Source organism: Myotis yumanensis, unplaced genomic scaffold (assembly GCF_028538775.1).
Source record: "Myotis yumanensis isolate MYYU_CA2020_CCGP unplaced genomic scaffold, mMyoYum1.0.hap1 SCAF_19, whole genome shotgun sequence".
Classification (NCBI taxonomy): Eukaryota; Metazoa; Chordata; class Mammalia; order Chiroptera; family Vespertilionidae; genus Myotis; species Myotis yumanensis.
The window spans coordinates 27,310,206-27,338,098 of NW_027223770.1; the positions used below are offsets into that span (position 1 = coordinate 27,310,206).

The following is a 27,893-nucleotide window of genomic DNA, read 5'->3' on the forward strand; positions in this document are numbered from 1 at the left end:
CGGGGGGAGGAGCGAGGCGGCGAGCGGGAGCGCGCGCGCCGGTCGGGTTCGGGGGGAGGTTTTGGGGGGGGGTCCCCAGGACCCGCCTGGGATTGGGGGGAGGGCGCGCGGGCCGGCGCGGGGCGGGGGCGGGCGCGGGGGGCAGGGGCGCCGGCCGGCGTTGCGCATGCGTGCGGCGCGCGCTCCCTGGGGCCCGCGGGCCTGGTGCGTGCGCACGCGCGCTGGGCCCGGAGGCGTCGGGACGTGCGGCGCGCGGGGCGCGGAGGCGCACCTGTGAGGTGTCCCCAGAGGAGCGGGCGGTGGGTGCGCGGAGCCGGGCCCGGGCGCCCCAACCCCTCGCGCGGCGTGAGTTCCCGGGGCCGGGCTGCGGCCCCTCTGTCTGTCCGGGGCCCGGGCGGGGCGCCGGGCGGCCGTGGGGGCGGGGGGCGCGGGCGCGGGGGGCCGGCGGCGGAGCGGGTGAAAGAAAGCCCCGCAGCCCTCACTCGGGATGGGCCCGCGCCGGGCCGGCCCCTGGGCCCCGGGCGGAAGGTCCGAGCCGCCCCGGCGGCCCCTGGGCGGGCCCCGCGGAGGGCAGCGGGGTCTCGGGCCTCCGCGCCCGGCGTGGGCCGCGGCGCCTGGCTGCGCGGAGCGGGGTTCCCGGATGGCGGCCGGGGGCGCGGCGCTGCCAGGGCAGCGGCAGGGCGAGGCCCCGCGGGAGCCGGACTCCCGAGCCGCCTCCATTGTTGTGGCGGCCGAGGGAAGGGGGAGCGGAACCGCCCCCGGGGCCCGAGGCGCGGCGCCTTGGAGCCCTTCCCGGCGGGTCCCGGGAGAGGCGGCCATGGCCGGGCCGGGGCCGGGGCCGGGGCCGGGGCCGGGGCCGGGGCGGCGGCGGGGCCTCGCTGCAGGGTGCGCTGTGGTCTTGCAGAGCCGGCGGCCCGGAGCCCGACGAGCGCCCTGCGCAGGTGACGAGGAGCCCGGCGCGGAGCGGCCGCCGCGGGACGCCTCCATTGTCTGACCGCGGCCGGGGCCGGGCCTTCCCAGGTAAAGCGGCGGCAGCGCGGCGAGGGGGGCCCCCCTCTTTCGGGACTTGGGGTTCCGTCCCGTCCCTGCTTCTGATAAACTCAGTATGCCCACCTCCTGGACACCCCCTCCCCCCAGATCCGGGCTCATCTGCCCGCATCTCTGCCAGGTCACCTCTGGTCCCCCCAAAACTCGGCCCCTTTGGGGAGCCCTCCCTGCGGGGCTCAGCTGCCAGCTCCTCTGGCCGAGCGCTTGCTTAGTGGTTGTCTTACCGCAACAAAAGAGCCAGAAACTAGAAAGAAAGAAAAAAAGAACCCCCCAGCTATTGCTTTCTCTGTTGTCGTTGAAGGAACGTTTTGCGCTGTTGAGACCGTGTATTGTCTTCACAGGACCGACCTGGTTTGGTTTCCATGTTTTGTCTCCTCCTCTAGACGGGGACCCCACTTCCTGTCTTAGATGCATAGCAGGAAAGTGACCTTGTTCCCCCCGAACCCTCGCCCCCCCCCCCCAGGTTAAACTGTTTTAAATTAATTGTAAACCCCCCCCCCCCCAGGTTAAACTGTTTTAAATTAATTGTAAACGAGTCCAGTCGTACATTTTTCTTGGTAGAAATGCAAATATCATCGAGATGGCTCAAGTCTTTGCCGACCAGCCCGTCTGCAGAGTTAACTGCCCTGTGTCCTTGTAGATCGATTAGAGCCTTGCACGGCCTTTGTTTTCGCATCGGCCAGGGCACCGCCGTCCACTGCAGCCGGAGAACGGCTGCCTCGTCCCCTGGTTCCTCCCCTAGTCCGGGTGGACCGCGGCTTATTCCGCCATTTCCTGGACTGGTGGCAATTTAAGCTCCAACTTTATATCTGAAGCAGCCTTTCGGGCGGTGGCTGGTGGGGAAGTGCAGTGTCAGTGACGGTGCACGAAGGACACCAGTTACAGAGAGTTCAGGGAAGCTCTCGGTTACCAGCCCCCGCAGCCCCAGCTCTTTAGGACACCCCTGCTCTCAAGTCCCGTGACCTTGGGCAGGACTCGATCCTCCCAACCTCGGTTTTCTGTCCTGTACCCGGTGGTAATACCTGCTCTGTTTACGCCACGGGGTTCAATGACATGGAGTATGTGAAAGTGCTTTGTAGAGTGTAACGTGCTATATAAATGTTGGTTTTATTAGCTTTTACGACCCAAAGGAATTTTTTATTTGCAATATAATTTATATTTTCTCTTTTGACCAGAGGTGTGTATTACAGAATACCAGAGATCGCCAAGTTTGCCTTTTAATTCGTGATTTTGTTATCATTAATTTTTATCAAGTGCTGTTAATACTTAGACTTCTCAAAGGATATTTTACAAAGCACATGTTTTCTAGTGCTTTACATGCCATAAAAAATAAGGCATATAAGTTCGTTGACTACAAGTGAAGTATCAGCAAACTGAACACGGCATCAAACAAAACTCTCATAATCGTGTAACAAAACCTATTTCCGAGTGAGAGAAACGCATGCACGCTGTCCTGCGGCGGCCGCAGCGGTTGTGTTTGCTTTCACGTCCATCAGGTAAAATTGACTCTGAGTTTGTAGGCAGCATCAGAAAGAGTTCAGCATGTAAATACTGACTGAATGGTGGGATGGATGTCGTTTTAAGATGTGAGAGATGCAGTTAAGGGTCTTGTAAGTATTTTTCTTTCAGATATGCTCGAGGGCTTGTAGTGTGGCCAGAAAAATCAGCGAGTCCTGGTCCTGGTGGGAGCTTATACTCTGCGGTGGAGGGGATGGAAATGAAAGGCAGGCCCTCAGGCTGCTCTGATCCCCAACTGGCATCTGCCCTAGGAGGGGACGAGAGGGCCCAGAAAGATCCATCCTTCCTCCCTCCCTCCCTCCCCCCACCTCTCTCTCTCTCTCTTCACAGAAGTAAGATTTCAGCTGAGCTCTGAGGGCGAGTAGGCGTCCGCGTAGAGTGATGTCCGTGTAGTGACGTGGGGCATAATCTCCCGGCAGGGGAACGGCATGTGGGAAGGCCTGGAGGGGAAGCGCTTTGCTCACTCCAGGACCTGAAGGATGACTGGTGGTTATGCAGGCGAGGGGAGAGTGCGGCCGGGCGGGGCCTCGGGGTCGGCAGGGTCTGTAGGGTGGGTTCGGGTGTTTTATCTGAGGGGAACTGGAAGCCGTCGCCAGGGACAGGTTTTAAGCAGAGTGACATAATCAGCTTTGCATTTTCAGACAGCCGCTCCAGCTGCTACACGCAGAGTGTGGGGGTGGGAGTGGAAGTGGGGGAGGCCCTTTCGGAGGTCTGTCTGGACGAGAGGGGTCTTTACCCTGGAGTTCACTTTGAATTCAAACTACCAACTCAACTAAGGTCAAAATAGATATTTTATTCTTTTTTTCAAAAGCCCTCATTTTTTTTTATAAAGTGGAAAGAAAAGGCACATTTTTAATGCAAAAAACACATAAATGTTAATTGTCCACATTATACTGAACAAGAAAATAATCAAATTTAAAGTTGGGAAATTAACACGGGTTTTCTAAGTCTTGTCAAAACAGTAATACATGAAGTAAGAGTGCGGTGAGGGTCTGAAATGAAAAAAAGGGAAATATGTTGTAGGTGCTATTGGCTACAACAATGAGAGTTTCTGAAAAACAGACCAAAAACCGTGAGGATGTGATTGAGTACAGAATGCATACGTAAGATTCATAGCTTCCTGAGCACCAAACAACCTGGCAGAAACTAAAACGGAAAAGAAAGAACAGCCTCTGCTTCCACTGCAGCAGAAAACACACACAGGGGTCCGGTCTGACGGGGACAAGTGTGATCAACGTGAGGGGAGCTCTGAAACTGCAAAGGCAGCCCGGGTCCCAGCATGTGGTGTCTGAGCAGAGAACTGGACAGAGGAATTATGAGGAACGAAGTAGCTTTAAAAAGCAAGGTAGATGCATGTGTATTGGCGTGGCCTGGGTGGATGTGTAGGATATATTACGAAGCCAAAAAAGCAAATTTAATTTTTTGTAAGATCCCCCGAAAAGAAAGAAAACTGTGTGTGTTCTGAATAAATATAGAAAAAGTTTGAGAACCAAAACATTTGAGAAAGATACGTTGTAACTACTGAGGGAAAGTCATAGGGGAGACAGTTTTTTAAAAAAATGTTTTTGTTGCCGAGACTGGTTTGGCTCAGTGGATAGAGCGTCGGCCTGCGGACTCAAGGGTCCCGGGTTCGATTCCAGTCAGGGGCATGTACATTGGTTGCGGGCACATCCCCAGTGGGAGATGTGCAGGAGGCAGCTGGTCGATGTTTCTCTCTCATCGATGTTTCCAACTCTCTATCCCTCTCCCTTCCTCTCTGTAAAAAATCAATAAAATATATATATTTAAAAAAAAAAAAAAAAAATGTTTTTGTTGGTTTCAGAGAGGAAGGGAGAGAGAGAGGGGGATGGAAACATCAATGATGAGAGAGAACGCTGATCAGCTGCCTCCTGCATGCCCCACACTGGGGATCGAGCCCGAAACCCAGGCGTGTGCCCTTGACCAGAATTGAACCCAGGACCCTTCAGTCCACAGGCCGACACTCAACCACTGAGTCAAACCAGCTAGGGCAGTAGAATTATTTTTAAGGGTGAGTTTGTAGAATGATTAAGTTATGATTCATCAGTTCAGTAATGTAGGGCCATTAAAATGTTTATGTAGAAAGTGTATTAAAATTTTAATGACAGAGTTAAGTGGAATAAAACCAGGACATGAAATTACATACGCAATAAGATTAAAACTCTTAAAAATCCTAACCTGTGGAGAATAGTCTAGAAGAAATTAGGTGAGAATCTTAAAAATTGTATACATTGGGAAATAGCATGTTGGGTGATTTTAAAAATTTACTTTTTGGGGTCTTTTCTAAGACTCTGTATTACGTTTGTGGTGGGACGTTTAGTTTTAGGGAGCACATGTATCTGGGACATAGGTTAGCTGCATGGTGAGTTGGTATGTGCACTTGGAAGATGAGGTCTGTCCTGTCACAGGAGGGCAGGCTCTAAACTGTTCCCTAAATCGGCTTAGCCAAGTGGTTTTGTTGTTAGTGGAGCGTTTGGAATAAGCTGGAATGAATTTGTTCCTTCCAGTATTTGGAGGAGAATTGCTTCCTAACAATGTGCAGAATAAGAATGGTTCCCTCTTCTAGTTTTGTACGCGTGGAGTAAATGCAGAAGCTTGAACCCGGGCCTGGCATTTCCTGGTTTGACTCTTGTTCACTCGCTGCGTTTCTGACACGGGGAGGAGGCCGCCAGGGAGCAAGTGGGACTTCACAGGCTTTCGGGATGAGGAGGGGGCAGCCGGACCAGCGGCAGAGCATGGAGAGCAGTCGTGAGGCAGGGTCCGCAAGGGGCGTGCGAGGTCGGGGCGGCTGAGCAGGTTCTAGAGGGATGACCAGGTGCTCCTGGGGGTCCGCAGGGGATCCTGGGAGTGGGGAATAGCATGTGGTTTAGTGGACGCCCAGGCCACGAGTGTGTCACAGAAGGGAGATGTTTGAGACGTGTAAGGGCCCCGGGAGCACATACCATAATCCACACCTGAGGGGAAGGGTGGAAGTCAGGGAAGCCGTCCCAGAGAAAGTGCCGTCCGGGTGCGACCGGAAGGTGAACGGGACAGAAGTGGGAAGGCCTGGAGGTAGAAGGAGCTGGGGGTGGAGGGGAGGCTGTGGTTGAGGCCAAGAGAAGTTCGGTGTGGCTGAACTAGAGCGGATGGGCAGCGGTGAGAGAGGACCAGGAGAAGGGAGGAGGAGCTAACGTCGCCCAGAGTGTCAGCGCCGCATGAATAAGTCAGGAAATTACACTGAGCGTTCACTGCCGGGGAGCAGTTGTGAGCAGAGCAGGACAACCCGTTTTGCATTTGAGAAAGATGACGTCAGAGTGGGCAGGTGAGAGGGAGGCAAGCTGGGAGGCTTTTGTAGGATGGGGAAGAGGGCTCGGGCGGGCCTGGTGAGGGGGTCAGAACCAGTCCCGTCTGGCGCCTGGGGGCAGGGGGCCCTTCTCTAGCTGGGGAGGTAGGAGGCTTGGGGGGGAGGGGGACAGGGGTGGACAGGCTGCGTAGAAAGGGCGCGTGGACGTGCAGGTTCTTCCCAAAGAGGATTTGCAGGGGATGATTTTCTGCTGCAGATCTGGGCTTTGCTGTGCGCACGAGTAGGCGCTGTGCACAAATCCATTCCTGAAATCAGCGTGCCTGTGCTTTTCTTGGGATGTAATTATCCATCTAAATCGTTTAAGGTTGGAGAATGTTGTCCAGCTTAGACCGGGCCGTCCGCATCTTCCACATGGAGAACCCCGACTCTGGGCAACGTCGCATTGTCTCGGGTTCATCGAGCTAAACTCTGCCTCTCTGAGCAGGTGGTGGTTTCTCTGAAGAGCTGGGGGTCCTGTTGTCAGTCGTTCTGTTATCAGACCGATTGGTGTGATCTCTCTTGATGCTGTCGAACTGGTCCCTCCCGTAAGGAGGCCGGCCAGGCCAGGGAGAGTCCACCTGGCCATTAGTTGTCTTAGTGCGTTCACACTGCGTAACAAACCGCCACCGCCTGGGTGGCTCAGACAGCAAGCATTCCTTTCTCACAGCTCCGCAGCTGCAAGTCCAAGATCAGGGTGCCGTAGAGTCAGTGTCTGGCAAGGGCCCACTCCTGGTCCTAGACCTCCGTCCTCCCTCTGTGTCCTCACGGCGGCAGGGGTGAGGGAGCTCTCTGGGGTCCTCCCAAAGGCTCCATCTCCTGGTGCCATCACATGGGGATCAGGTTTCAAAGTATGAATTGGGGGGAGGGGGACACAAACATTCTGGCTGCGGCAGGAGGATAGCCCCTGCCAGCTCACTCAGTCCCCACCTCCCAGCGGGGCCTCAGGAGGAGAGTCTGAGCGGCTCCGCTTTGGTCCACGTTCTGTTGTCAGTCGTCCGGTTCATGGTTGTGGGCCTTGGGGAGCAGGTTCGCCTGGCGGAGTAACTGAGCCCGCAGGCTGGCCGTGTGTGCCGACGAGGGGACTGGTGCGAGTGGCGTCCTGGCACCCGAGGAGGGACTTCCGGAACGGACAGGACCCGGAGTTTGAAATGGTTCAGGGGTGTGACCAAGGGCACTAGGCTTGGCCAGTTGAAGTCATTTAGCCAGTTTGAGAGCATTGGTCCAGTTCATCCCCAGGAGGAATCACCAGCTGGGAGACCAGCGGCTTTGGCGGATTCCCATTTGCTCCTGGAAGAGAGGTTTAAAGAATGAGCCTAGCCTGGCGTCGTATCAGCAGCACGCAGAGTCCAGGCATTGCTTCCCAGCAGGTGGGTTTCCGCACCTCCATTCCCACTGGAACGCCCCATCTGTCACCTGAGACTTTCAGTAAAGCCGTCCTGGAGCTCATTTATCTTTCATGCCCCTGCAAGTTCAGGTTCATCAAATAATCATTGCTTATTTCCACGTCATGCTCTGCAGTGCCTCCCACGGTCCTGTGACAGGTCTTATGAAGACGGCCTTGAGCCAGAGCAAACCTGTCCTGAAGGTGATGCAGCTGCCCCGAGGGGAGCGGGGAGACAGTCAGGAAGTCACCGGGGCTCCTGTCTTCTGCACACGAAGCCCTGGTACGTCCCTTATTCAAACTTATTTTTAGATGCACAGTTCAAGCATGCAGGGTTGAGCCTCACAGGATTTAAGAACATTTCACGGATTCCGAGTACTTGGCGTCAGCTGGCAAACAAGCCAGGCTTCTCGGCTCACCCGTCTTCAGTAACTTCGGGCCTGGGGGCGGCCCCAGCTCACAGCTAGAACCAGGGGAACTGCAGAACGCAGGCTTCGAGGCTTCATGACATGAAATTCAAGTTCCTAAGGGCTTCTGACAGGTGCTGGGTGCCCCCTGCAGATGTGCAGCCGTGAGAACAGGGTCCTGCAGAAGGTCTCTAACCGCCGGGGCAGGAACCCGCCAAGATGGCGGTGCTGGTGGGGGTGTCATTTGGGAGCAGAGGGGGACCACGTGCACCTCTGGAGCTCTCCAAGCAGAGAGTGAGGGCGTGTGTAGCAAGAGCGTCCCGGAGGCAGTGGGATCAGAGGGAGCCAGCGGTGTAGGGGGAGGTGGGCAGCGGCTACATTGTTTCTGTTTTGCAAGATGACTATACTGTTAACACTACTAAACTGTACGCTTAAAAATGGTGAAGATTCTACACTTTTTGTTTTTTCACAATTTTAAAAAATGCATTAAAAAAATAGCCAGAGTCCCAGATCCCAAACTTCTTGACCTGCCACCTGCTGTGACACTCCCTCGCCCAGTGTCCTGAGGACAGCCTTGCTGAAAGCCACGTGGCATTTCTGTGGCATCCCCAGGCCCAGCCCCGTCCCCTCCACTAGTGAGCCGGGCCTCGTGGGGCCTCGGGCTTTCCTTTGGCTTCTGCCGAGGGTGGCTCGAGGCCTCCTGTGCTGTCCCTTTTTTTCTGGGCCCGAACACGGACTTTGTCCCTCTGGGTCTCTGTTCCCAGCAGTGGGAGGAGGAAGCAGCTTAATAACTGAGCGTCCTCCTCTGAGATGGGAGTCACTGGAGCTCACACCTGCCACCCCCAGCTCCTGCCGCCCAGAGCAGGGCCCTGCTGTCCCTCGAGGGAGACAGACCACTGAGTCCGGCAGAGGGAACGGACAGGAGCGGCTGGTCCTGCAGCCAGAGGACGCGGGGCCTCTGCTGTCCCCAGCACTCTGACTCCCGGGCGCCCTGCCTGTGTCCTGAAGGGTCCTTTCCCGCAGTCCCCGTCGGTGTCCCCTGCAGAGGCACTGACCCTGCCCCATGCCCGTCTGCATTACTGAGTAGGTCTTACTCCCCATCCCCAGAGGAGTCACCGCTGAAGGTCGCCCGGCTGGGAAGTGTCAGGCCCAGAACTGAACTTGGGACCTGAAGTCCAGTGTCTCGCCCGCCAAGTTATCTCTCTTCCTCGCAGGTGCAGGTGCGCACTCACCAGCCGGGAGATAACCTGGGCTGTGTGTGGGCTCACGGAGCGCCCGACTGGGGGCGGGGGTGTCGATAAAGGCAAATGCGTTTTAAATCAGCCCCGGGGGCAGGGAGCGTCCAGGGAAACTGGCACTGAGCCCGCGGAGGAGGGACCCTGATTACAGGGAGGGGGGTCCTGGGTCTGGGAGCCTCTGCAGAGAAGGGACGGGTGTGTCACTCGAAGTAAGGGAACGAGGAAGCGCGTGTGTACTCAGGCCGCTGCCCTGAGCACTCCCATAGGTGCTTCCCATTCACCTGCTCTGGTCCTCACAGCCGGGCCTGCAGCTGTTGTCAGCTGTGTGTTCTGATTGGTTCAAGATGAGCCGCGAGCACATCCCACGGGGTAAGCCAGGCCTGCCCTGCGCCGTCTGGGGGTCGAGTCTGTGGAGGACTTGGTGGCAGGAAAGCACGTGTGTGCTCTGGTCTGCCTGCCGTTCCCTCAGGTGCACATCTCCCTTCACCGTGTGGGGCGGTGGTGCCCAACCCTCTGACTGGGGAGCCTACCCCCCACGGCGGCTCCCCGAGACCACCCAGGGCCGTTCGGCGCACTCGGCACAGCTGGGCGACATGTCTGCATGGACATCTTTGATGAGCGTCTGTGTCCCTGCTGGGCCACGTTCCATGAGGGAGGGCACCCATTATATTTCTGCTCTCTGTCCAGGCGCAGGGCCTGGCACAGTTAGACACTCGAGAAACATCTGTGCTTGGATGACTGGGGGACAGAGCTGGAGGAGGGGAGACATTGCTGATGGGGGAGCTCACTAAGCATGGGAAGCAGGGAGAGGCGAGGCCAACAAGGAGGCGGGCACACAGTGACCTGGGTCGTGTGTGGGGCGAGGCTGCTCCCTGAGGAGGCCGTGCTGGGGCTGAGACCTGGGTGTGAGAGACTGACTCTCCGAGGTGGGGAGGAGAAACAGGCTGGGCAGGTCTGAGGGTGAGAAAGGCTGGAGGAGGTGAGATGGGGTAGAGCCAGTGGCCAGCACCTGCCCAGCCTGAAGGCTGTAGGGGGGAGGGGCAGGGGTGAAGCAGAGATGTGATGGAGAGAGAGGCTGTGGGCAGTCTGCGCCTGGCAGGGGGGCGCAGTGGCGGTGGAGAGACGGGGGAAGGGGGCTGACCTGGGTGGGTCAGTGCAGTGCAGGGAGATGTGGGGGAGGTGAGGAGGAGCAGTTTGAGGGGTTGGGTTTGGAAAGGTTATTTGGGGTGTCTGTAGCCGGGCTGCAGATGAAGCTGGAAGCCGAGCTCACGATGTGGCTGAGTTACTGGCGAGGTTGTAGACTTGGAGGAGAGGGGTCCCCCGTTGGGGCCCTGGAGCAGCCCTACATGTTGAGGTTGGGCAGGGCAGGAGTCTCCAGTGAAGGCGACATGGTGGGCAAGGTGGGGGTGCCAGGCAGGCCAGGGGGACAGTGTGTCACATCCCAAATCCCGGAACTGCCTCGTCGGCACTAGGTGCCTTGCGCACGCCTCGGCCTCCCGTGCTGTGGCCGTGGGCTTTATGCTGTCCCTGTCAGCGGGGCGGTCCAGGTCGGCGGCCTCCATGGTGCTGTCACAGCTGCGGGCTCACCCGGGACTCCTCCAGGGCTCAGCCTCTGCTCCGCCGCTGGCTGGCGCATGACATCTCGTGCCGAGGCCTCGGGCTGCTGCCGCCTTGAGGACCTCTCTCCCACCGAGTCAGGCGGTTAGTCTTTATTCCGTTGCGGCCAGAACTGAGTGCGATCCACACCAGTTGGCTTTCTGGACCTCCGTGTCCATGCTGAGCGGTCATCCTCTGATGGCGCCCTCTCCTCCTGGCGTCCTGGCGCCTGGGTGCCTGCAGCGGTACCTCGGCAGGTGCTGCCTCAGGTGTCAGCTGGGGCGTCAGTCCTGCCCTGTGTTTGCCGAGATCTCGGGGTTCATCTCTAGAAGCGTGATTACCAGGCCAAAGGATCGGTGCGTGCATACTTTTTTCTAGACAAACTATTTTTGCTGAAACTTTGCTTATGTAGTTGAATTTTATTATCTTAACACATTCACCTAGAAAAAATCGCTTTATTTTGCCATTAAAAATACTTTTTAAAAATGTATTTTTATTGATTTCAGAGAGGAAGGGAGAGGGAGAGAGAGATAGAAGCATCAATGATGAGAGAGAATCATGGACTGGCTGCCTCCTGCACGCTCCACACTGGGGATCGAGCCTGCAACCCGGGCCTGTGCCCTTGACCAGAATCAAACCCGGGACCCTTCAGTCCATGGCTGACGCTCTATCTACTGAGCCAAACCAGCCCGGGCTATTTGCCACTTGAATGTGAAAGGAATCTCAGACACCCCGTCCCCCTGTGGAGCGTATTGCTGAAAGTGCTCTTCTGTTGGGTCCATTTCTGTTGACTGACTGCATTGTCACCGAGTATAGAACACGAGATGAAACGGTGGCTGAGGCGTGATCCTGAACCTCAGGAGACTGCAGGTGGAACATATGGGCGTTACTTTCTTCTGTTTGCTCCTCATTCTGTTGGCTGTATGTTTGTCCCATGTTGGTGCCAAAAGACTGGAAGAGGCGCTGGGAATCGTTGCCGCAGGATCTGGGGGGCAGAGAGGGCGTAGGGGAGCCTCGGGGATGCGCTCACCAGGTGGGGCTCCTCCCTTCACTGACCGGATGGCTGTGCACGAGGTGCCGGGCACTTGCATCATGGCTCAGGGGACAGGTCAGACCAGGAGCTCTGGGGTCTGACGGTGCTGCTGCTGGGAGGGGCGCTCGGGAGGGATTCCCTAGGGCCTCACTGGGCCTCTGTGGGGGCAGCTGACACAGCGATGCAGGGGGGAAGGAGGTCAGGCACAGGAGGAGCATGTGCAAGACTGAAACAAAGCAGGGGGCGGGGGAAGGCCGGGCAGGACTCGGCGTTTTAGTTCATCAGGAAACCTCAGGACAGAAACAAGGGAGCGCATCTGATACCACACGTCACGTGTCCGCTCTCCCTGGGGACTGCAGGGCGGCTCTGACGTGGTGTGTGGGCTGCGGAAACAGCAGTATTGTCCCCCGAAGTCCCAGGTGGGGGGTGCTCCTTCTGGTCCTGTATGCGGACGGCTGTTCCTTGCGCTCACGGGGCCTCCTGCGGGCTCCTTTCCCAGTAGCGCCCGCTGCGCTCGGGTCCCACAGGGAGTGGTGGTGCTGGCTGTGACGTGCTGTGCACAGGAGCATGACATCTGCACCTCTCTCTTCAGACCTGCACCCCACGGACAGCGCTCGGGAAGAGAGTCCCTCCGCGGGCGCAGGCAGGTCTGTGCTGCTCGCACGTTGACATCCGCTTCATCATGGAACAGGCAGCAGTGCCCTGGGCAGCCAGGCCCTTTCACCGTGTCTGTTTGTTTCTGTCACAGGAGACTGGAGTGGCGCCTGGGCAGCGAGTCCTCAGTGGGAGGAGCCGCACACCTGGGCCCCAGGAGCTGGCTTCCGGGGAAGGCTCCGGCGCGGGATGTCACACTGACCCTTCCCGGGGGGCCTGCGGGGGCCCGAGACCAGCACGCAGCCTCTCGGCCTCAGCGGCGAGGGACACTGTGCACCGCCGTCTCTGCGTGAGAAGTGCGAGGCCGTCCACACGAGGGAGCTTCCAGGGGCTTCCAAACGCCCGCCAAGGCCTGCAGCCGGAGCCCGTGGAATGTTGACACTCGGGACCCAAAAGGGAGCTCGGCGTTCATGAGCCCAGGATTCGCGCGGGTGTGCGTGTCGCTGCATCGTCAGTAGAGACCGAGGGGAACACTATGCAGGAAGAAGCCTTCCCCAGGAAGGCAGGCAGGGCAGAGCTTAGGCCCACCTTGAACCCCCCGAGCAGAGCGAGCCTGAGATAAGCCGCCAGCATGGCCAAGTGCGAGGCTCAGCGACCTCGTGCCCTGTAACTGTAGTAGCCGCAGGAACTTTCTCCTCTGCGCCACGATACCAAATAGGAAACATGATCTACAAGTGCCCCATGTGTAGGGAGTTTTTCTCTGAGAGAGCAGACCTTTTCATGCATCAGAAAGTCCACACGGCCGAGAAGCCCCATAAGTGTGACAAGTGCGACAAGGGTTTCTTTCACATATCAGAGCTCCACATTCACTGGAGAGACCACACAGGAGAGAAGGTCTATAAATGCGATGATTGCGGTAAGGATTTCAGCACCACAACGAAACTTAACAGACATAAGAAAATCCACACAGTAGAAAAGCCCTATAAATGTTATGAGTGTGGCAAAGCCTTCAATTGGAGCTCACACCTTCAGATTCACATGAGAGTTCATACAGGCGAGAAACCCTATGTCTGCAGCGAGTGCGGGAGGGGCTTTAGTAATAGCTCAAACCTGTGCATGCATCAGAGAGTCCACACCGGAGAGAAACCCTTCAAATGCGAAGAGTGTGGGAAGGCCTTCCGGCACACTTCCAGCCTCTGCATGCATCAAAGGGTTCACACAGGGGAGAAGCCCTATAAATGTTACGAGTGTGGGAAGGCCTTCAGCCAGAGCTCTAGCCTCTGCATCCACCAGAGAGTACACACTGGGGAGAAGCCCTACAGGTGCTGTGGGTGTGGGAAGGCCTTCAGCCAGAGCTCCAGCCTCTGCATCCACCAGAGAGTGCACACTGGGGAGAAGCCTTTTAAATGCGATGAGTGTGGGAAGGCCTTCAGCCAGAGCACCAGCCTCTGCATCCACCAGAGAGTGCACACAAAGGAGAGAAACCATCTCAAAATATCAGTTATATAGAGCGTTTTGCTAAGAGTTAAAAATCTTAAAACCCATAAGTGCCACTAGGAAGGAAACCCTATGAATACCTGCATTGACCCAAGAAATTGCTCCTGGAAGCCCCGGCAGAACGTTCTTTTTGAGGAGGTATAGGTGAGGCGGTTTGTTTTTAATTCCTACCAAGTGTGTTCCACAACTTGATGTCCCTCCGGGTGTCTGCCCAGGATGGGTTATGAGGTCCCAGCCGTCTCCCGTTCACGGAATGCGGTGGGGGTGTTTCCTGGGCTTCCGGCCCGATGCCTCTCTAGTTGAGTGCTACACAGGAAACCATGATCATCACCCAGCCTCCCGCGTCACCTCCCGTGGACGCTTCACCCACCAGCGAGTGTCTGGGTACCCCTGTCAGGAGCTCAGGACCCCCTTCTCTGGATCAGTGTGTCAGTCAGTGCTTTGAAAGGGACCGCTCCCTGAGGCAGTGCTCTGGAATTTCTCCATAGATCCCATTGTCTGTCGCCCCACTTTCCTGCGTGTCCTCAAAGTCCTTTCCCAGAAGCACCACCCTTCCTAGATGGCATCCGATCTCCCTAGGTTTCAGGCGGCTCGGGCGCCACTTGCGCGGCCCATCAGGAGTCATTGGCAGGCTCATGCTCCCTTAAACGTTTTTTTTTTTAATTTTGTGGATTCTGCTAATCACTGTGTTCCTTCCTGTTAGACTTACTTTCTAGCGGCTCCATCACCTATTTCTAACTTGAACATTTTTTTTGGAAATAGCTGAATGCAAATAGGGAGGAGTAGGCAGAGTTGGAACTTTTCTGTGCCCAGATTGCCCTCGGGGGCCCCTTTGTGACTGGATCCTTCTGGGCCAGGGCAGCCCACGGGGCTGGGTGGTGGGAGGAGCCACTGTTAGAGTCTCGTCCCTGTGATTCTGGGCAGTAGCAGCCCGGAGCCCTCGGTGACCCCTTGGTTGAGGATTACCTATCGGTTCCTTTTTAGGCCTGAATGTCTATGCTAGTTACCTTTTCTTTATTCATTCATTCAACGAGTATTTATTGAACACCTCCTATGTGCCAGGCACTGTGCTGGGTGCAGGGAATGCCACTGAATCAGACAGACAAGGGCCCCTACTCATGGAGTTTACTTCTGGTGGAGGAGACAGGCGATGAGTAAACAAACATAACGTAGTTTGAGGTAGTGATTAAGTGCTATGAAGAAAATAAACTGGGGTGATGATTTAAATCGAGGGTGGGAGGGCGGGGGTGGGGCATCCTTAGGTAGCAGTCGGGCAAGACCTTTCTGGGGGTGGCGTTGGGCGGAGAGCAGAGGAGCTCTGGCTGGTGGAGCCCCCAAACCGCAGTGGGTGGACCTGCGGTGATTGTGGAGAGGCGGGCGCTGAGGAGTGAGCCGTGAGGGGCAGGTGCTGAGGTTCTAGGCCTTTTTTTTTTTTTTTTTTTTTTTGCTACATTGATATTAAACACTCGTGGAGGAACTCAAGGAATGTCTAGACGACCAAAAGTCCCCAATGACAACAAAAGCGGCCAGCGGCCAGCCTTGTCTGCCAGCCCTGTCGGCACTGGCCCCACATGCAGCCCTTTGCTCAGGAAGTCGTGGGGAGTTATGGTCTCGAAGCTCGGACACGGGTGGTGTGTCCCCACGTGGTGTCTCCATGGCACAGGTGGGAAACGAGCCACCAGAGCAGTCAGAAGTGCTGGCGGAGCTTGGGTTTCTCACGTGTGAGCTTTCTGTTGGGCTGGAAGGGGGTGGCTTAGAGGAGCACACGGTGGGTGGGCCGGGGAGCCAGGGGCCCCAGGGCTAACTGGTCACCGTCTGGATTTGACTCCAGATGTCGTCACAAGTCTTGGGGGTCACACCCCACACGCTCCCCCTTCACCCAGAACGGCCAGCGCAGCCCCCACAGCCCCTTCCAGGCCGGTCCCCAACCGCAGTGTACTGTAGCGTCTCTCTCATGTCCGGTAGCGCGAGGCTTAGGGGAGTAGCCTTCTAGTTGGTAGAGTTAGTGTTAGGACAGTTGGTTTGATTTCTAGCTTGATCACTGTTAGGGAGGTGAGCTTGGGCAAATCACTTGGCCTTCGAGTCTAGTTTCCTCCCCTGTGAGGACGCTGGGCTCGGGACTCCGTTCCCAGCTCGCCTAGAGTTCTATATTTCTACATAGTTGAATTATTTTATCATGCTGTTGCTGGGAAACGACTAACACTTTTGAAGCTACTAATCTTATGTCGAGCTTTAAAGTCCATAATTGTCTTCAGAAAATATTTGACCTACAGTATGTCCAGATCAGTTTAATAAAATTACTTTATAACAGGGCTCTGTGCCTGGCCTGTGGTGTGTGAACTTCGTGGTCAAGCGTGTGTGTGTGTGTGTGAACTCCATGGTCAGTGGGGGGGGGCACTTGTGCACCAGGGCGACCATGTAATGTACGGTTCGAGATGGACACCTGGGGGGAGGGGTGGGATGCTGGCCATACCTGATTGAGGACCGCAGGCCTACACGGGACCAAACCAGGGTCACAGCCCAGATGACAATGCACGAGGAGCAATTCCGAGAGGAGTCAGGTCCGCGGCTGGAGGCAGCGCCCCCTCCTGGGCAGCCCACCTTGGTGGTAGCTGTTCGTTTCCATGCTGGGATCACCCAGGGTTCCCACACATCCTCTCTGAAGAAAAACCGACACACACAACTCTGCCACGCCGACAATAGTTAACGTTCCCTGTGGGCCCATCGCGGTCATCGGTGGGGCCCCACGTGCTGTAGGCCAGGCCTGCCCCAGTCCCTGCTGGCCACCCCCGCTGGCCCGAGGGCAGGTCCGCGCCCCACGGCCACAGCCTTGGGGGAGGCAGCCCACACTGGGCCTTGGGCTGTGGGTAGTGGGGAAGAGAGGCCACACGTGGGCTCAGTTGTCACCATGGAGCCCTCCTGGTGCCCACAAGGACTGAGGGTGAGAGGTCAAGGTCGACGTCGAGTGAGTCTTTAGTCTCAGATAAAGCTGTTCCTGTCGCTTGGTGCTGTGTTCTCCTGTGTGTGGGTCGTGTCCCACGTCACTCGCCTGGAGTACAGTGTGCAGGTCCTGCCTCTATAGATGTCAGAGTCAGCCTGGCCTGCCCAGTGCAGCGGGTGACCTCAGTGTGGCGGGTGGCCTGCCCAGTGCGGCGGGCCGTGGGCTGTGGTCAGGGCAGAGCTCCGGGTGTCGCCCGCAGACACGGAAACGCTCAGTGGGCCTGTCTCCTCAATGGAGTGGGTTTGTGCTCACTTTTTCCTCTTGGACCCAAGAATTGTTTGGGAGAGTTGACCTAATTTTTTTCAATTTTATCTTCTCTCTTTCCCATCAATCACTGTACAGATAAGCTTTTAAGAACAGACACCCACAGACAGGAAGTCAGGTGTCTTTCCCTTCCAGTTCCCTCACATCACATTTCACAATGGAATTTTAAAACTCTTAATTAGAAAAGTCACTTCTGTCTCTCCCACCTGAGTTTATAGACTGAAGTTTATACCTACTGCACTGGCTTAGGTGATACTTAAGGAGAAATTTGAGTGTGTTTTTTTTTTTTTTTTGCTCCTGTGGACAAATCAATTAAAAAAACAAAACAAAAAACATGAGCCCGGCCAGCGTGGCTTAGTGGTTGAGCATCGACCTATGAACCAGGAGGTTGAGGTTCGATTCCCGGTCAGGGCACATGCCCAGGTTGCAGGCTCAATCCCCAGTGGGGGGCATGCAGGAGGCAGCCAGTCAATAATTCTCTCATCATGGATGTTTCTCTCTCTCCCTCTCCCTTCCTCTCTGAAATCAATAAAATATTTTTAAAAAATACAGAAAGTATGATCATACTACACAGGTTTAGCCTAGTAGAAGAGAGAGCCTCTAAACAAGTGCTTATGGCACAGTGTCCTAGAACACCTATAGAAGTGTGACCCTGGTGCTGCGTTAGCGCAGAGGTCAGCGTGAATAACCTGTCTCTGGCCATGGAGCCAGGTGGGGCTTCCACCAGGAGGGCTTTAAGGGCTGCATAGGAGTTCGCCTAACAGTATAGTGAGAAAGCAGAGGAGAGGATACACACCGTGGGTCTCAAAATTAGTCCTGCTTCAGAACCACCGGAGGGCTTGCGGGGACAAGGGCCCCTGAGCCCCACCCCGAGTTTCTGATTCAGTGGGTTCGGGGGTGGGGCCTGAGAATTTTTGTCTCTATCAAGTTCCCAGGGGATGCTGTTGCTGCTGCTGTTGCTACTGCTGCTGCTGCTGCTACTGTCGCCCAAAGGACCACCCCTGGAGAACGGCTGACGCGCACGCAGACCTGGCCTGCAGTCACAGCGCGTGTTCGGGGAACCGTAAGTAACTCGGCGTTGCTGGAATTTGATGTGTCTGAGCGATTCGTTGAGAGAGTTGGGGAGGGGCCTACGTGTCCAGGAGAGGTGGGCAAGGGAAATGGAGAGACTGGGCGGCGGGCACCAGGGTACAGGACATAGGACGTGATCGCATGTCCAGCCCTAATGATGCGAGATGATACCTGAGTGACCTTCGGCCCCAATGATGAGATACAGTAGCACATGGCATAACTTTCCACCCCGTGTGTTACGAGGCGAGATGATGGTCAGCGGGCGTCGTGCCCCCTTCACAGCTGAGCTCACTGGTTGGAGAGGTGGAGGCAGAGGACGCCGGGCGTGGCGCCTGGAGGACACGGAGGGGGACGCCTACAGTTTCTACTTTGGAGGCAGATGCCAGGCGATGCCATGACCACGGCGGGAAGTGCAGGGGTCGGGGGAGCAAGTTTGCGCCATGTGTGCCGTTCGTCTCGCTGTGCGTCCCAATGGCTCCCTCTGGCTGCTGCTCAGTGGCCTGTGTTCGGACCACCCACCCTCCCCACCCACTCGCCTGCGGTGGGCACGGGGCTGTGTGAACGTCCACGGACGTGTGTGTCGGGGGGAGGGTTCTCCCCGACGTCTCTCACTGCGGGTGCTTTTGTGCCTCTAAAGTCTCTTACTCAGCCCGGCCGGTGTGGCTCAGTGGTTGAGCGTCGACCTAGGAACCAGGAGGTCAGGTTCGATTCTGGGTCAGGGCACAGGCCCAGGTTGCGGGCTCCATCCCCAGTGGGGGGCGTGCAGGAGGGAGCCAGTCAGTGCTTCTCTGTCATTGATGTTTCTCTCCCACCCTCCCTCTCCCTTCCTCTGAAATGAATGAAAACATGTTTAAAAACAAAGTCTCTTACTCAGAGGTGGAAGGGGTGTCCCCACAGCTCCTGTCATCTGAGTGTCACCCTAATGGCTCCTGAGCCTCTGGCGTCGCCCTGAGGTGTAGGATTCCTTGTGCCCCTTCCTGCCTTTGGGGGGCGGGGTGGCAGGGGGCAGGAAGCCTGCAGGCAGGGCACTGAACTCCATCACTGAACCCGCCTCTCCCTTCCCCCTTGTTAACGTGGCGCACTGTCCGTCTGCAGCCACCAGAGGGCGCCGGCCGCCTGAGTGATGGAAAGCGCCCCACAGGCGAGGAAAGGCGCCGGGTTCCCCAGAAAGTCGCCGGTGAAGTTGCCTCCCGGGCTCCCGCGCCATCCAAGTCTCGGGGAGCTTGTTCAATTGTCGCAGAAGTGTTACTGACTCCCCCCAAGCCCCTCGGGCTCGGGGCGCCGTGGGTGGGGCTCAGGCCCCAGCAGGGAGCGCGGTGTCTGGCGAGTGTGTGAGGACGAGGCCGGTGTGGCGCTGGGCCGTGGGCGGCCGGGGCGGGGACCTCGAGCGCAGAGGAGGGGCCGGGCGGGCCTGGAGCCCAGGCTCTGAGTAGCCGGGAAGAGCGCAGAAGTGAGTGAAAAGGGCTTTTCCGAGAAACCAGGGCCGGCTCCGGGGGAAGGAGAAGGGAGAGCCCCCACCTCCCACGCTGACCCAGAAGCACCCCATGTTCTCCCCCTCGCCCTCCGCCCATGTCCTGAGCAAGGCTCCAGGACACATTCCCGCCCCAGGGCCAGGCTGTCCACAGCACCGCCTACGGCCACCAGGGGCAGCGTGCAGCGCCTGTGACAGGAGAGTCCGGTCCAGCACCAGGACGCTGTCCCCTCCTTTGAGTGCCTGCCTGCTTGCTTAGGGTCAGGAGCTTCCGGTGCGACCGGCCTATGTGACGGTCATTCCCAGGAGCCGGGGGAAGAGTGGAGAACCGTGGGAGCTGGACACAGCCTGTGCCCTGACCCGGGCCGGGGATTGAGCCTGCACCTGAGGCATGTGCCCTTGGCCGGAATCGGACCTGGGACCCTTCAGGCTGTGGGTCGATCCTCTGTTCACTGAGCCAGGTTGGTGAGGGCTCGTCGGCGGCCTTTCTTAAATAGTAGTGTAATTTTATTTTTTGCGTGTGGCTTTCCAGTTTTCCCAGAACCATTAATTGAAGGGTTGGGTTTGTTTTTTCATTGACTTCAGAGAGGAAGGGAGAGGGAGAGAGAGAGAGAAACATCAATGACGAGAGAGAACCATGGACCGGCTGCCTCCTGCACGCCCCCCACTGGGGATGGAGCCCACAACCCGGGCCTGTGCCCTTGGCTGGGAATCGAACTGTGAGCTCCTGGTTCATGGTCGAAGGCCCGCCGGCCGGCTCGCCGTGACCTTGGGGCTTGCTCCTGCCCGACGCAAGGGATAGGCGGGCCAATTGGAGCATGAAGACGAGACGCAGCACCTCCGGTTTAAACACATTCGGCCTCACTCAGCCGAGCAGCTCAGGTCAGGGGTCACAGCGGGGAGGTCAGGGGTCATAGCTGGGAGGGCAGGGGTCACAGCTGAGAGCGTGTCAAAGGCATTTATGCGCCGGTTTATCCTAAGTGCTTAATTTATGCCGTGTGTACCTTGCGGATGCGATCTGAGAGCTAAGGCAGGGTCACTGCTGTCTTTTTCTGTTCCACGTTGTCAGGGAAACCTATGTCTCTTTGGCCTAAATGTTGAGAGAGAGAGAGAGGAGAGAGAGAGAAATGGAGCTTTGGAATAACTTTCCCGCTGCTGATGACAAGGAGCCCCTCTTGGCAGAAACCCTTCGCCTTTTAAAAAGCACACTTTTTACCTCGCAATAACTACGACGCCACAGAAGGCTGCAAAACTGGTATCCGCCTGGTATAGGTGACGTGCGTCCGTGAGGACAGCACAGCATCAAACCAGCAAGTGTCGCGGCGACACCGGGTGCGACCAAGTCTGTGTCCTTAACCCACTTTCCAGGGCAGCCAGTGCCACCTCCGGGGTCTCAGCCACGCCAAGAGCTCGGAAACCTGTGTCCTCCTCACAGGGGCGCCCCCTCCCCGTCTGCCCCCTCCACGCACCCCACGGGCCTCCCGCCAGGCGGGCCTGGGGCTGGGGAGCTGGACACGAGCTGGGGATCTGCTAGCCCCGCTGGGAACGCGCTCAGACACCCATCTCGCCACTCTCCATCGATTTCCACTTGAGACGGAAGGAGGTGGAACTGGGGCGAGCCGCCTGGCTCCCGGCGCAGCTCTGATTACAGATTAGAGGAGAGAGCTGTGCGTGCATCCCTCAGGCGGCGGCCTCGCGTGAGGTGACGTGGGTGACTGGGCAGGTGTCAGGACCCGCTCCCTTACTCTCTGACAGGGGCCCGGGCGCGGCCTGGGCGGGGGCTGGCGACCGGAGGATCTGCTGGGAGACCGGGCAGTGGGCGTGCTCTCGGTCCTCTGTGACCAGGCCTGTGGGTTCCCCACCAGGCAGTTCCCCGACGCTCGGTCACCAGCGGGCCGGGTGCAGGTGAACTCAGTTCTGGCACCGACTGCCTGGCGTGGGCGCAGACCCACGGTCACGGCCGGGTCCCACAGGCGGCCCCTCAGACACCGACGGCTTCGGATCACCCGGCACGGGCTCACCTTCCTGCTGGACACCCGGCGCCCCGGGCGAGGGCTGTGTGGGCGCCGGGCACCCAGCCTGCCAGCCCACCGTCCTCGCCACCATGTCCGAGGCCTTCCCAGCGGGGAGCCTCCTTCTTCCTTCCAGGTGACAGCAGGGAGCCCAGACGCCAGCCGGGCCCCATCTTTCTCCCGTTGCCGCCAATCTGGGGGCAGTCCGTGCTCCCGCACTGGCTTCTGGCCCACAGCGCCGGCCGGAGCATCGGGCCTCGCGGGGCCACGGGGAAGGGTTCTTTTCTCCGCCCCACCCCGCCCCGCCCGCACCCCTAAAATCCAGCCTTGCCCGATGGTATGGCTTAGTGTTGAAAATCCACCTCAGAGCCAGGAGGTGGGTCCCTGGTCGGCACCGCACGGTTGAGGCTCCGTCCTCAGTGGGAGGCGTGCGGAATGGATGTTTCCCGCTCCCCCTCCCTTCCTCTCTGACATCGGTGTACTAGTGTGTATGTTTACCAGTATTTACCTCGAAGACCCGGCTGGTGGGTTCTGGCCCCACACTGTCCTCCTGTTGAGTGGGACCACCTGCCATGTGAGCCGGGACCACCAGCAGCCTGGCCGACTGGCCTTGCAACGCTCGCCAGCCCTGGGGGCGGGAGGGGCGCCCCGGTCATCGTGGTGCTGGCTCCGTGGTTTGAGGGTTCACTGGTGTGTCTGTGGGGCTTCACCTCGGAATGGGGCCCTCAGAGCGTCTCTCAGCCCCTCAGGAGCGAGGCCCCCTCCCCGGGAGCCGGGAGCGGTCACAGGGCAGACCTGGCCCGAGGCTGCACGGCCCTGCGGCCCCCAGCACCCGGCTCAGGTGTTGTCCTCGCCGATGGCCCGGCCGAGCAAGCTGCCTCCTGGCCTCACCTCCCCCTCCGCCTCCTGAATGGCTGCCTGGCTGCGCTCGGCCCCTCGCCCGCCTCCCGACAGTCACGTCTGCCCACGGCTCCCGGCTCTTTGCCACATGCCACTGCCTTCAGGATAAACATCGCACAGACTTCCCGGAGCCGCACAATGGCCCTTTTGTAGGAGCTCAGGTCTTACCGCGGGGCCACGCTGGCTGGACGGAGCCGCTCGTTACCGACACCAGGGACCCCCTCGTCCCCCCCCACTCCCCACCCCGCTCTCAGGAATTCAGAGCCGCCTGCTGGTTTCTGCCCTGGTGATTGCCGGGAAGGCAGCAGGCCCGGTCCACACGGCCGCCCTGAGCCGGGCGCCCTGACCCTGCAGGATGGTCTCTGCCCAGCAGGCACGGCCCAGGCTTCTCACTCAGAGAGTCACGGACCGGCCGCCTCCCGCAGGCCCCTCACGGGATCGAGCCCACAACCTGGGCGCGTGCCCCGACCGGGAATCCAACTGTGACCTCCTGGCTCATAGGTTGACGCTCAGCCACTGAGCCCGCCGGCCGGGTGTCCCTCTTCGTCCTCACGGGAATGTTAGGGTTCCCGTTGGCGGATGGTCCTTTAGACCCGAGCCTGACCCCCCGACCGAGGCCACACTCATCCGTCCTCCCTCCTGTGGCTTTAGTCAGAGGTCTTCCGTGCACATTAAAAATGCAAATGTCCGCCCCTCGAATTCCAGGAATGTGGCCGGGGGAAGGGGCTGGCTTTAACGGTTTCTGTGACAGCTGGGCCGGCCGTTAGCATGTAAATTCCACGGGCTGGGAAGGTTGACTTTTGGTCGTAAAACGCGTCTTTCCTCCCGGTAACCCTGTCTGACTCTCCAGCTGTCTAGACAATGAAAAAATTAACACCACGAAACAGAATAGTTTCAAAACCTTTGGGACCAAATACTTTCTTTAAAAAAAAAAAATTCAAAACTCCATGGCGAGAAACGTGAGACCAGCTAGTTAATCATGCAAGGAACCCGCGTTCCAGCCTGGCCTGGCCACGGAGCCTCGGGTGGGAATGGCGTTTTAATACCTCGGAGAAGCACTTTCCCACACGGATCGCACTGAGTTTGACCCCTGACCCCCGGGACGGTGTGGCCATATTTGTGACCTTGCTCCGGGAAGGCCCAGACCCCCACTGGCAACACCTCCCCCCGACCAGCACTGCGGGCTCCTTCTCTCCTCCCCACACACCGACCCCGTGGGAAACCAGCTGTGGCTCACGCAGATCCGTCACTGTGTGGCCCAGGGGGCGGGAAAGAAGAGTGCGCACGAGCCCAAAACTCTTCAAATCCCTCGGTGGCCTTCCATCGATTTGGGATCAAAGCCCCGGAAATTGTGAACGGCTCCCACGGCCTGGCCTCCGGGTTCTGAGATGGAATAACTTGTCCCACAGCAGCAGCTCACTGTCAGCTGTGATGGAGCCGAGGACAGGGACGGCGTTCAGGTGGCTGGTACGAGACGGCAATGAAGGCCCCGCTGCCCCCGGGGAGGAGGTTCGCAGGGTGGCCGGCTGCCTGGACCTGCCGCCTGCGTCAACTCGTCGCTCTGCCAACGACAACGGCGCTTTGTCTCTGAGCCTCGCGGGCGGGTGAGAGGAACCTTCTGAAAGCTCTCTCTTCCCAGGCCGGGAATCCGTGACTTCCTGACATTGAAGCAGAACCTGAGTGTTCAGAGGAAGTTTCCAAGGCGGACAGGGCTGCGGGAGCGCTCGTGTGTGGAGGGGGCATGTGACAGACACATGGAGCAACATTAAAGGGGCCGAGCTCCTGTGGGCAGCCCAGCCTCGGCTCCACCCCCGCTTCTCCTTCCCACTCCCTCCCCCCTTCTTTCCCAGCCCCCTCCCCCCCTTTCCCTCCCCCCTCACCTCCTTCCCCTTCCTCTCTCCTCCCTCTTTGCCCTGCTTCTCTTCCCTCCACCCCTCCCTCCTCCCTCCAAAAAGGCCGGTTTCCCTCGAGGGCCCAGGACTCCTCCCAAGGCGTCCCGGGTCCAGGTGCTCCGTGAGTGGGTGACGGGCGTGAGCCGGTGGTGGGGTGCGTGGAGTGAGGCCCGGGGCTCCCACACATGCGTTTGGAGTTTGTGGAGGCTCTCTGGGTCTCAGGGTTTGGAGCGGGTGCTGATGGAAGCAGCACAGGAGCCCCCGCGGGTAGCCGCCCTCCCATGTCCCCTGACACTCGGCTCCGACTTCAGTGATGTTGGAGTCCTGCCCGCCCAGGCCCTCGACCCGCCCCGGGCGCCTCAATCGCGACGAGTCCCCTCGAGCCCGCGAATCGTGACGCAGGAAGTGTAACGTGGTTCCAGAAACAGCGGCGCTGGTTTCACAGCCCCGCGCCCGCTGAGGCTTTTGAAAGTGGGAACATCGCAAACCCCAGACCGAGGGGCAGTGGGAGCAGCAGTCGGAGCCTGAAGACACCAGAGGGAGCGGCACCCCAGGCCGGGCAGGCGCAGGAGCTCAACAGGACGGGCCCACTGTCCACCCAGGGCCAGGGCCCCATCCCTCCCGCGACCGACTGGGAAGGTGACCGTCTCCGTCCTCGGGGTCAGGAGAAGTGTCTGCTCCCTGAGACATGGGGGACAGAGACCTGGGCCGGCCAGGCCGGGCCCCTTCCTCTCCCGTCTGCCCTCCCCGCTGTCATCACCCCCCTCCGCTGTCATCACCCCCCTCCGCTGTCATCACCCCCCTCCGCTGTCACCACCCCCCTCCGCTGTCACCACCCCCCTCCGCTGTCCTGGGGCAATTTCCCTTCAAGCCCCGAAAGTGACTCTGGAGCTGGGCCATGACGTGACGGTGGGAAGTGATGCTGAGTGGGAACCGCTCCCAAACACGAAGGACAGCGTGCAAGTGCTGGGTCCGCGCATTATACGTGGTCTTTCAAGGCGCTCATTTCGCTGGGATGAAATGAATGTGTTGCTTGCAAACGAGCAACCGAGATACTCCTCGTCCGTGCATCGCGCACCTGGTGGCCGGCGGCCGGGGCTGGGCCACCGCGAAGGTGCCCCGTGCATGCAGCCCGGCCTCGGCCATGCCAGCCTCGCTCAAAGCCACGGCTCCCTCCTGCCAGGCACACGCTCCCGGGGCTGGGGGGACCAGGTGACCGGCCGGCTGCTCCGAGGAGTGTGTCCCAGAGCGCCCAGCGCCACCAGACGGTCACTGGCCTCGAGGTCAGCAGCGGTGACCCACCCGACCACACACACGCACGGCCTCGGAGCACCTTCCAGCGGAGCAGGCGGGGAAGGGGCAGCCCACCGCCGTGGGGCTGGGCCAAGGCGGTCCGGCTGGAAGGCTCCACCAAGATCCAGAGCCACCAAGACGCTCACGGCCGCCCGTGGATGTGGGCGTGTGGACGCTGGGTGCCCGGGAGGGGTGGGGCGGGGGAGGCTTCTGTTTGAGCTTTTTAAATGGAAAATCAAAGCCGCGAGCTTGGCCTGAGGAAGCATCAGAAGTTGGTTGTGCTGACGGCACGGATCCCAGAATAGGAAGCAGCTGGAGAGTCAGCTGGAGAAAAACAGGGCCTTCGACTCCCTCTCTCCTCTTCTCTCCCACGTCAGCCCCCTCCACACACATTCACACGCCCACACACACACTCACACACTCACACACACTCACACATGCACACACTCACACACGCACGCACGCACACTCACACGCCCACACGCACACTCACACACACGCACACATGCACACACACACGCATGCACACTCACACACTTATACTCACACACTCACACTTATAATCTCAGACACTCACACACACTCATACACACACGCACACACGCACAGGCTCACACACAAATAAAACAGGGAAGGGAGGAAACTGCAACATACAATTGAGAAACAAAAGCTGAAATGCACATGGAGCCCAGGAAACTGGCTCGGCCCCTCTGCCTCCAGGAGGAGTGGAAAGCATTGCAACCGGGAATAGTGGCTCCTGCCCATCACACCCCCGTGTAGAGCGGGGACTGCCCATCCGCAGAGCAGAGCGCTGGGTGCCCCGTCCTGCCCAGGCCCCAGTCAGCGAGGTGCTGGCTTGGGCATGGGCCGGCCCCAGCCACCCACAGGCTGAGAGGCTGGTCCTGGGCACGACCACAGACAGGCCACACCTCATCGCTCCGCCAGTACCTCCTTCTCCCGCCCTGGCTGCCCCGGTTCCCAGCAGGGAGCCCAGCTCCAGGCAGAGGATGGATCCCCGACTTCTGGGATGTGAGCTGGAAGAACAGGAGGAGCGAGGACAGGAGCAGCGGTGGGCAGGCTGCCCTGGGGCGGGAGACTCTGATGTGCTCGCTCTGGCACGGCAAGGACTTCAGGCTGTTCCAGATGATCCAGAAATCCGTCTCCCTTCGCATCGTCAGGCACCAGCCACAGGAGCTCCTCAGCCTGCAGAGCCCCTCCTGCAGGAAGCTGCCAGGCGTGGGGAATGCGGTTCCAGGCCGGGCCTTCCGGATCCGAACCCGGGTTTCTAATCGCAGGCGGTGCGCTGGGAGGGGACCCGGAAGCCAGCGCCCACAGGGCTCCAGGCCTGAGCAGACGGCTCCTCATCCAAGGAAACCGGCAGAAAAGAACCCGAATAGTGTCTGAAATGCTCCTGCAGTAGGAACCGTGAGGCACTGCGCCCCCAAGAAGAAACCCACTTTGAAAAGGAGTTGCTGCAGGAAACAGAAGTGACCACAGGAAGCACCTCTCGGTCTACAAATGAGGCCTCCAGAGGAGGTCACACCGAGATGGTCAGACACTGGGTGCGAGGAAGGGGGTCAGACGAGGAGCGAGGTGTGTCCAGAAAGGTCGTGAGAATGAAACAGAGACCAGAAGAGTGGACAGCGGCGTTGGAAGCAGCAGAAGACAGCACGGAAACGAGAGCATTGGATCAGTGACGTCCAGGAATGTGTGTGTGTGTGGGGGGGGGGGCGGGTTGCTGACCACAGGGTGGGAGGGTTTCCAGCTACATGTCGCAGACAGCACCCTCTCGAGGACAAGTCAGGAAGCCGTCGTGAGTAAGGAACAGGGAGAGGCGGTCTGAGATGCGGGGGAGTCAAGCGACAGGCAATGGAAGTTCCTGAAGGAGAAGCCACCTGGGGGGCAGCTGGTTAACATTGGTCGACGTCACCCATGCACCCCCCCGACCCCCTCCCCAGAAGACCTCTCCAATGAGAGGGGGGGCCTTGTCTTGATTGCCGCTGTACTTGGCATGAGCAGGAAATGAAGCGAGTGTTTAATTATTTTAATTGATTAATTAAGAAAGAAATACACAACCAAGGACTTGGCCTATGTGTTTGGAATAAGATCCAAACAGGCGGGTTTACTTGGGAAGTAACGGAGCTGAAACTGCAGGTTCCTCACCCAAACACCCCCCTGGGAGGCCCTGGGTCTAATTTTTATTTTGCAATTTTGTATTTTAAAAAAGTTTTATTTTAAAAACATCCTCTGAAATTGGATAAGCTTCACACTCCCCCAAACCTGGCTCTGCTCCCGCCATCAAAGGTCGTGACAGACCAGAGGCCAGGGGCCTGGCCCG

The 27,893-nt window shown here is 58.6% G+C and overlaps 1 protein-coding gene across 4 annotated transcripts; it reads left to right on the plus strand.

The window, feature by feature from the left end:
- Positions 1-250: 250 nt before the first annotated feature.
- On the plus strand, positions 251-15,963 carry ZNF664 (zinc finger protein 664). 4 transcript variants are annotated; one of them, XM_070399858.1, is made up of 3 exons: positions 251-345; positions 905-1,020; positions 12,309-15,963. In XM_070399858.1, exon 3 carries the CDS (start codon positions 12,878-12,880, stop codon positions 13,661-13,663), a length of 786 nt encoding a protein of 261 aa, XP_070255959.1. In that variant the 5' UTR covers positions 251-345; positions 905-1,020; positions 12,309-12,877; the 3' UTR covers positions 13,664-15,963. The 4 variants fall into 4 exon arrangements, with proteins under 4 accessions (XP_070255959.1, XP_070255961.1, XP_070255960.1 ...); XM_070399860.1 differs by lacking the exons at positions 251-345; positions 905-1,020 and adding exons at positions 6,081-7,272; positions 7,424-7,569; XM_070399859.1 differs by lacking the exons at positions 251-345; positions 905-1,020 and adding an exon at positions 6,081-7,569.
- Positions 15,964-27,893: the final 11,930 nt, after the last annotated feature.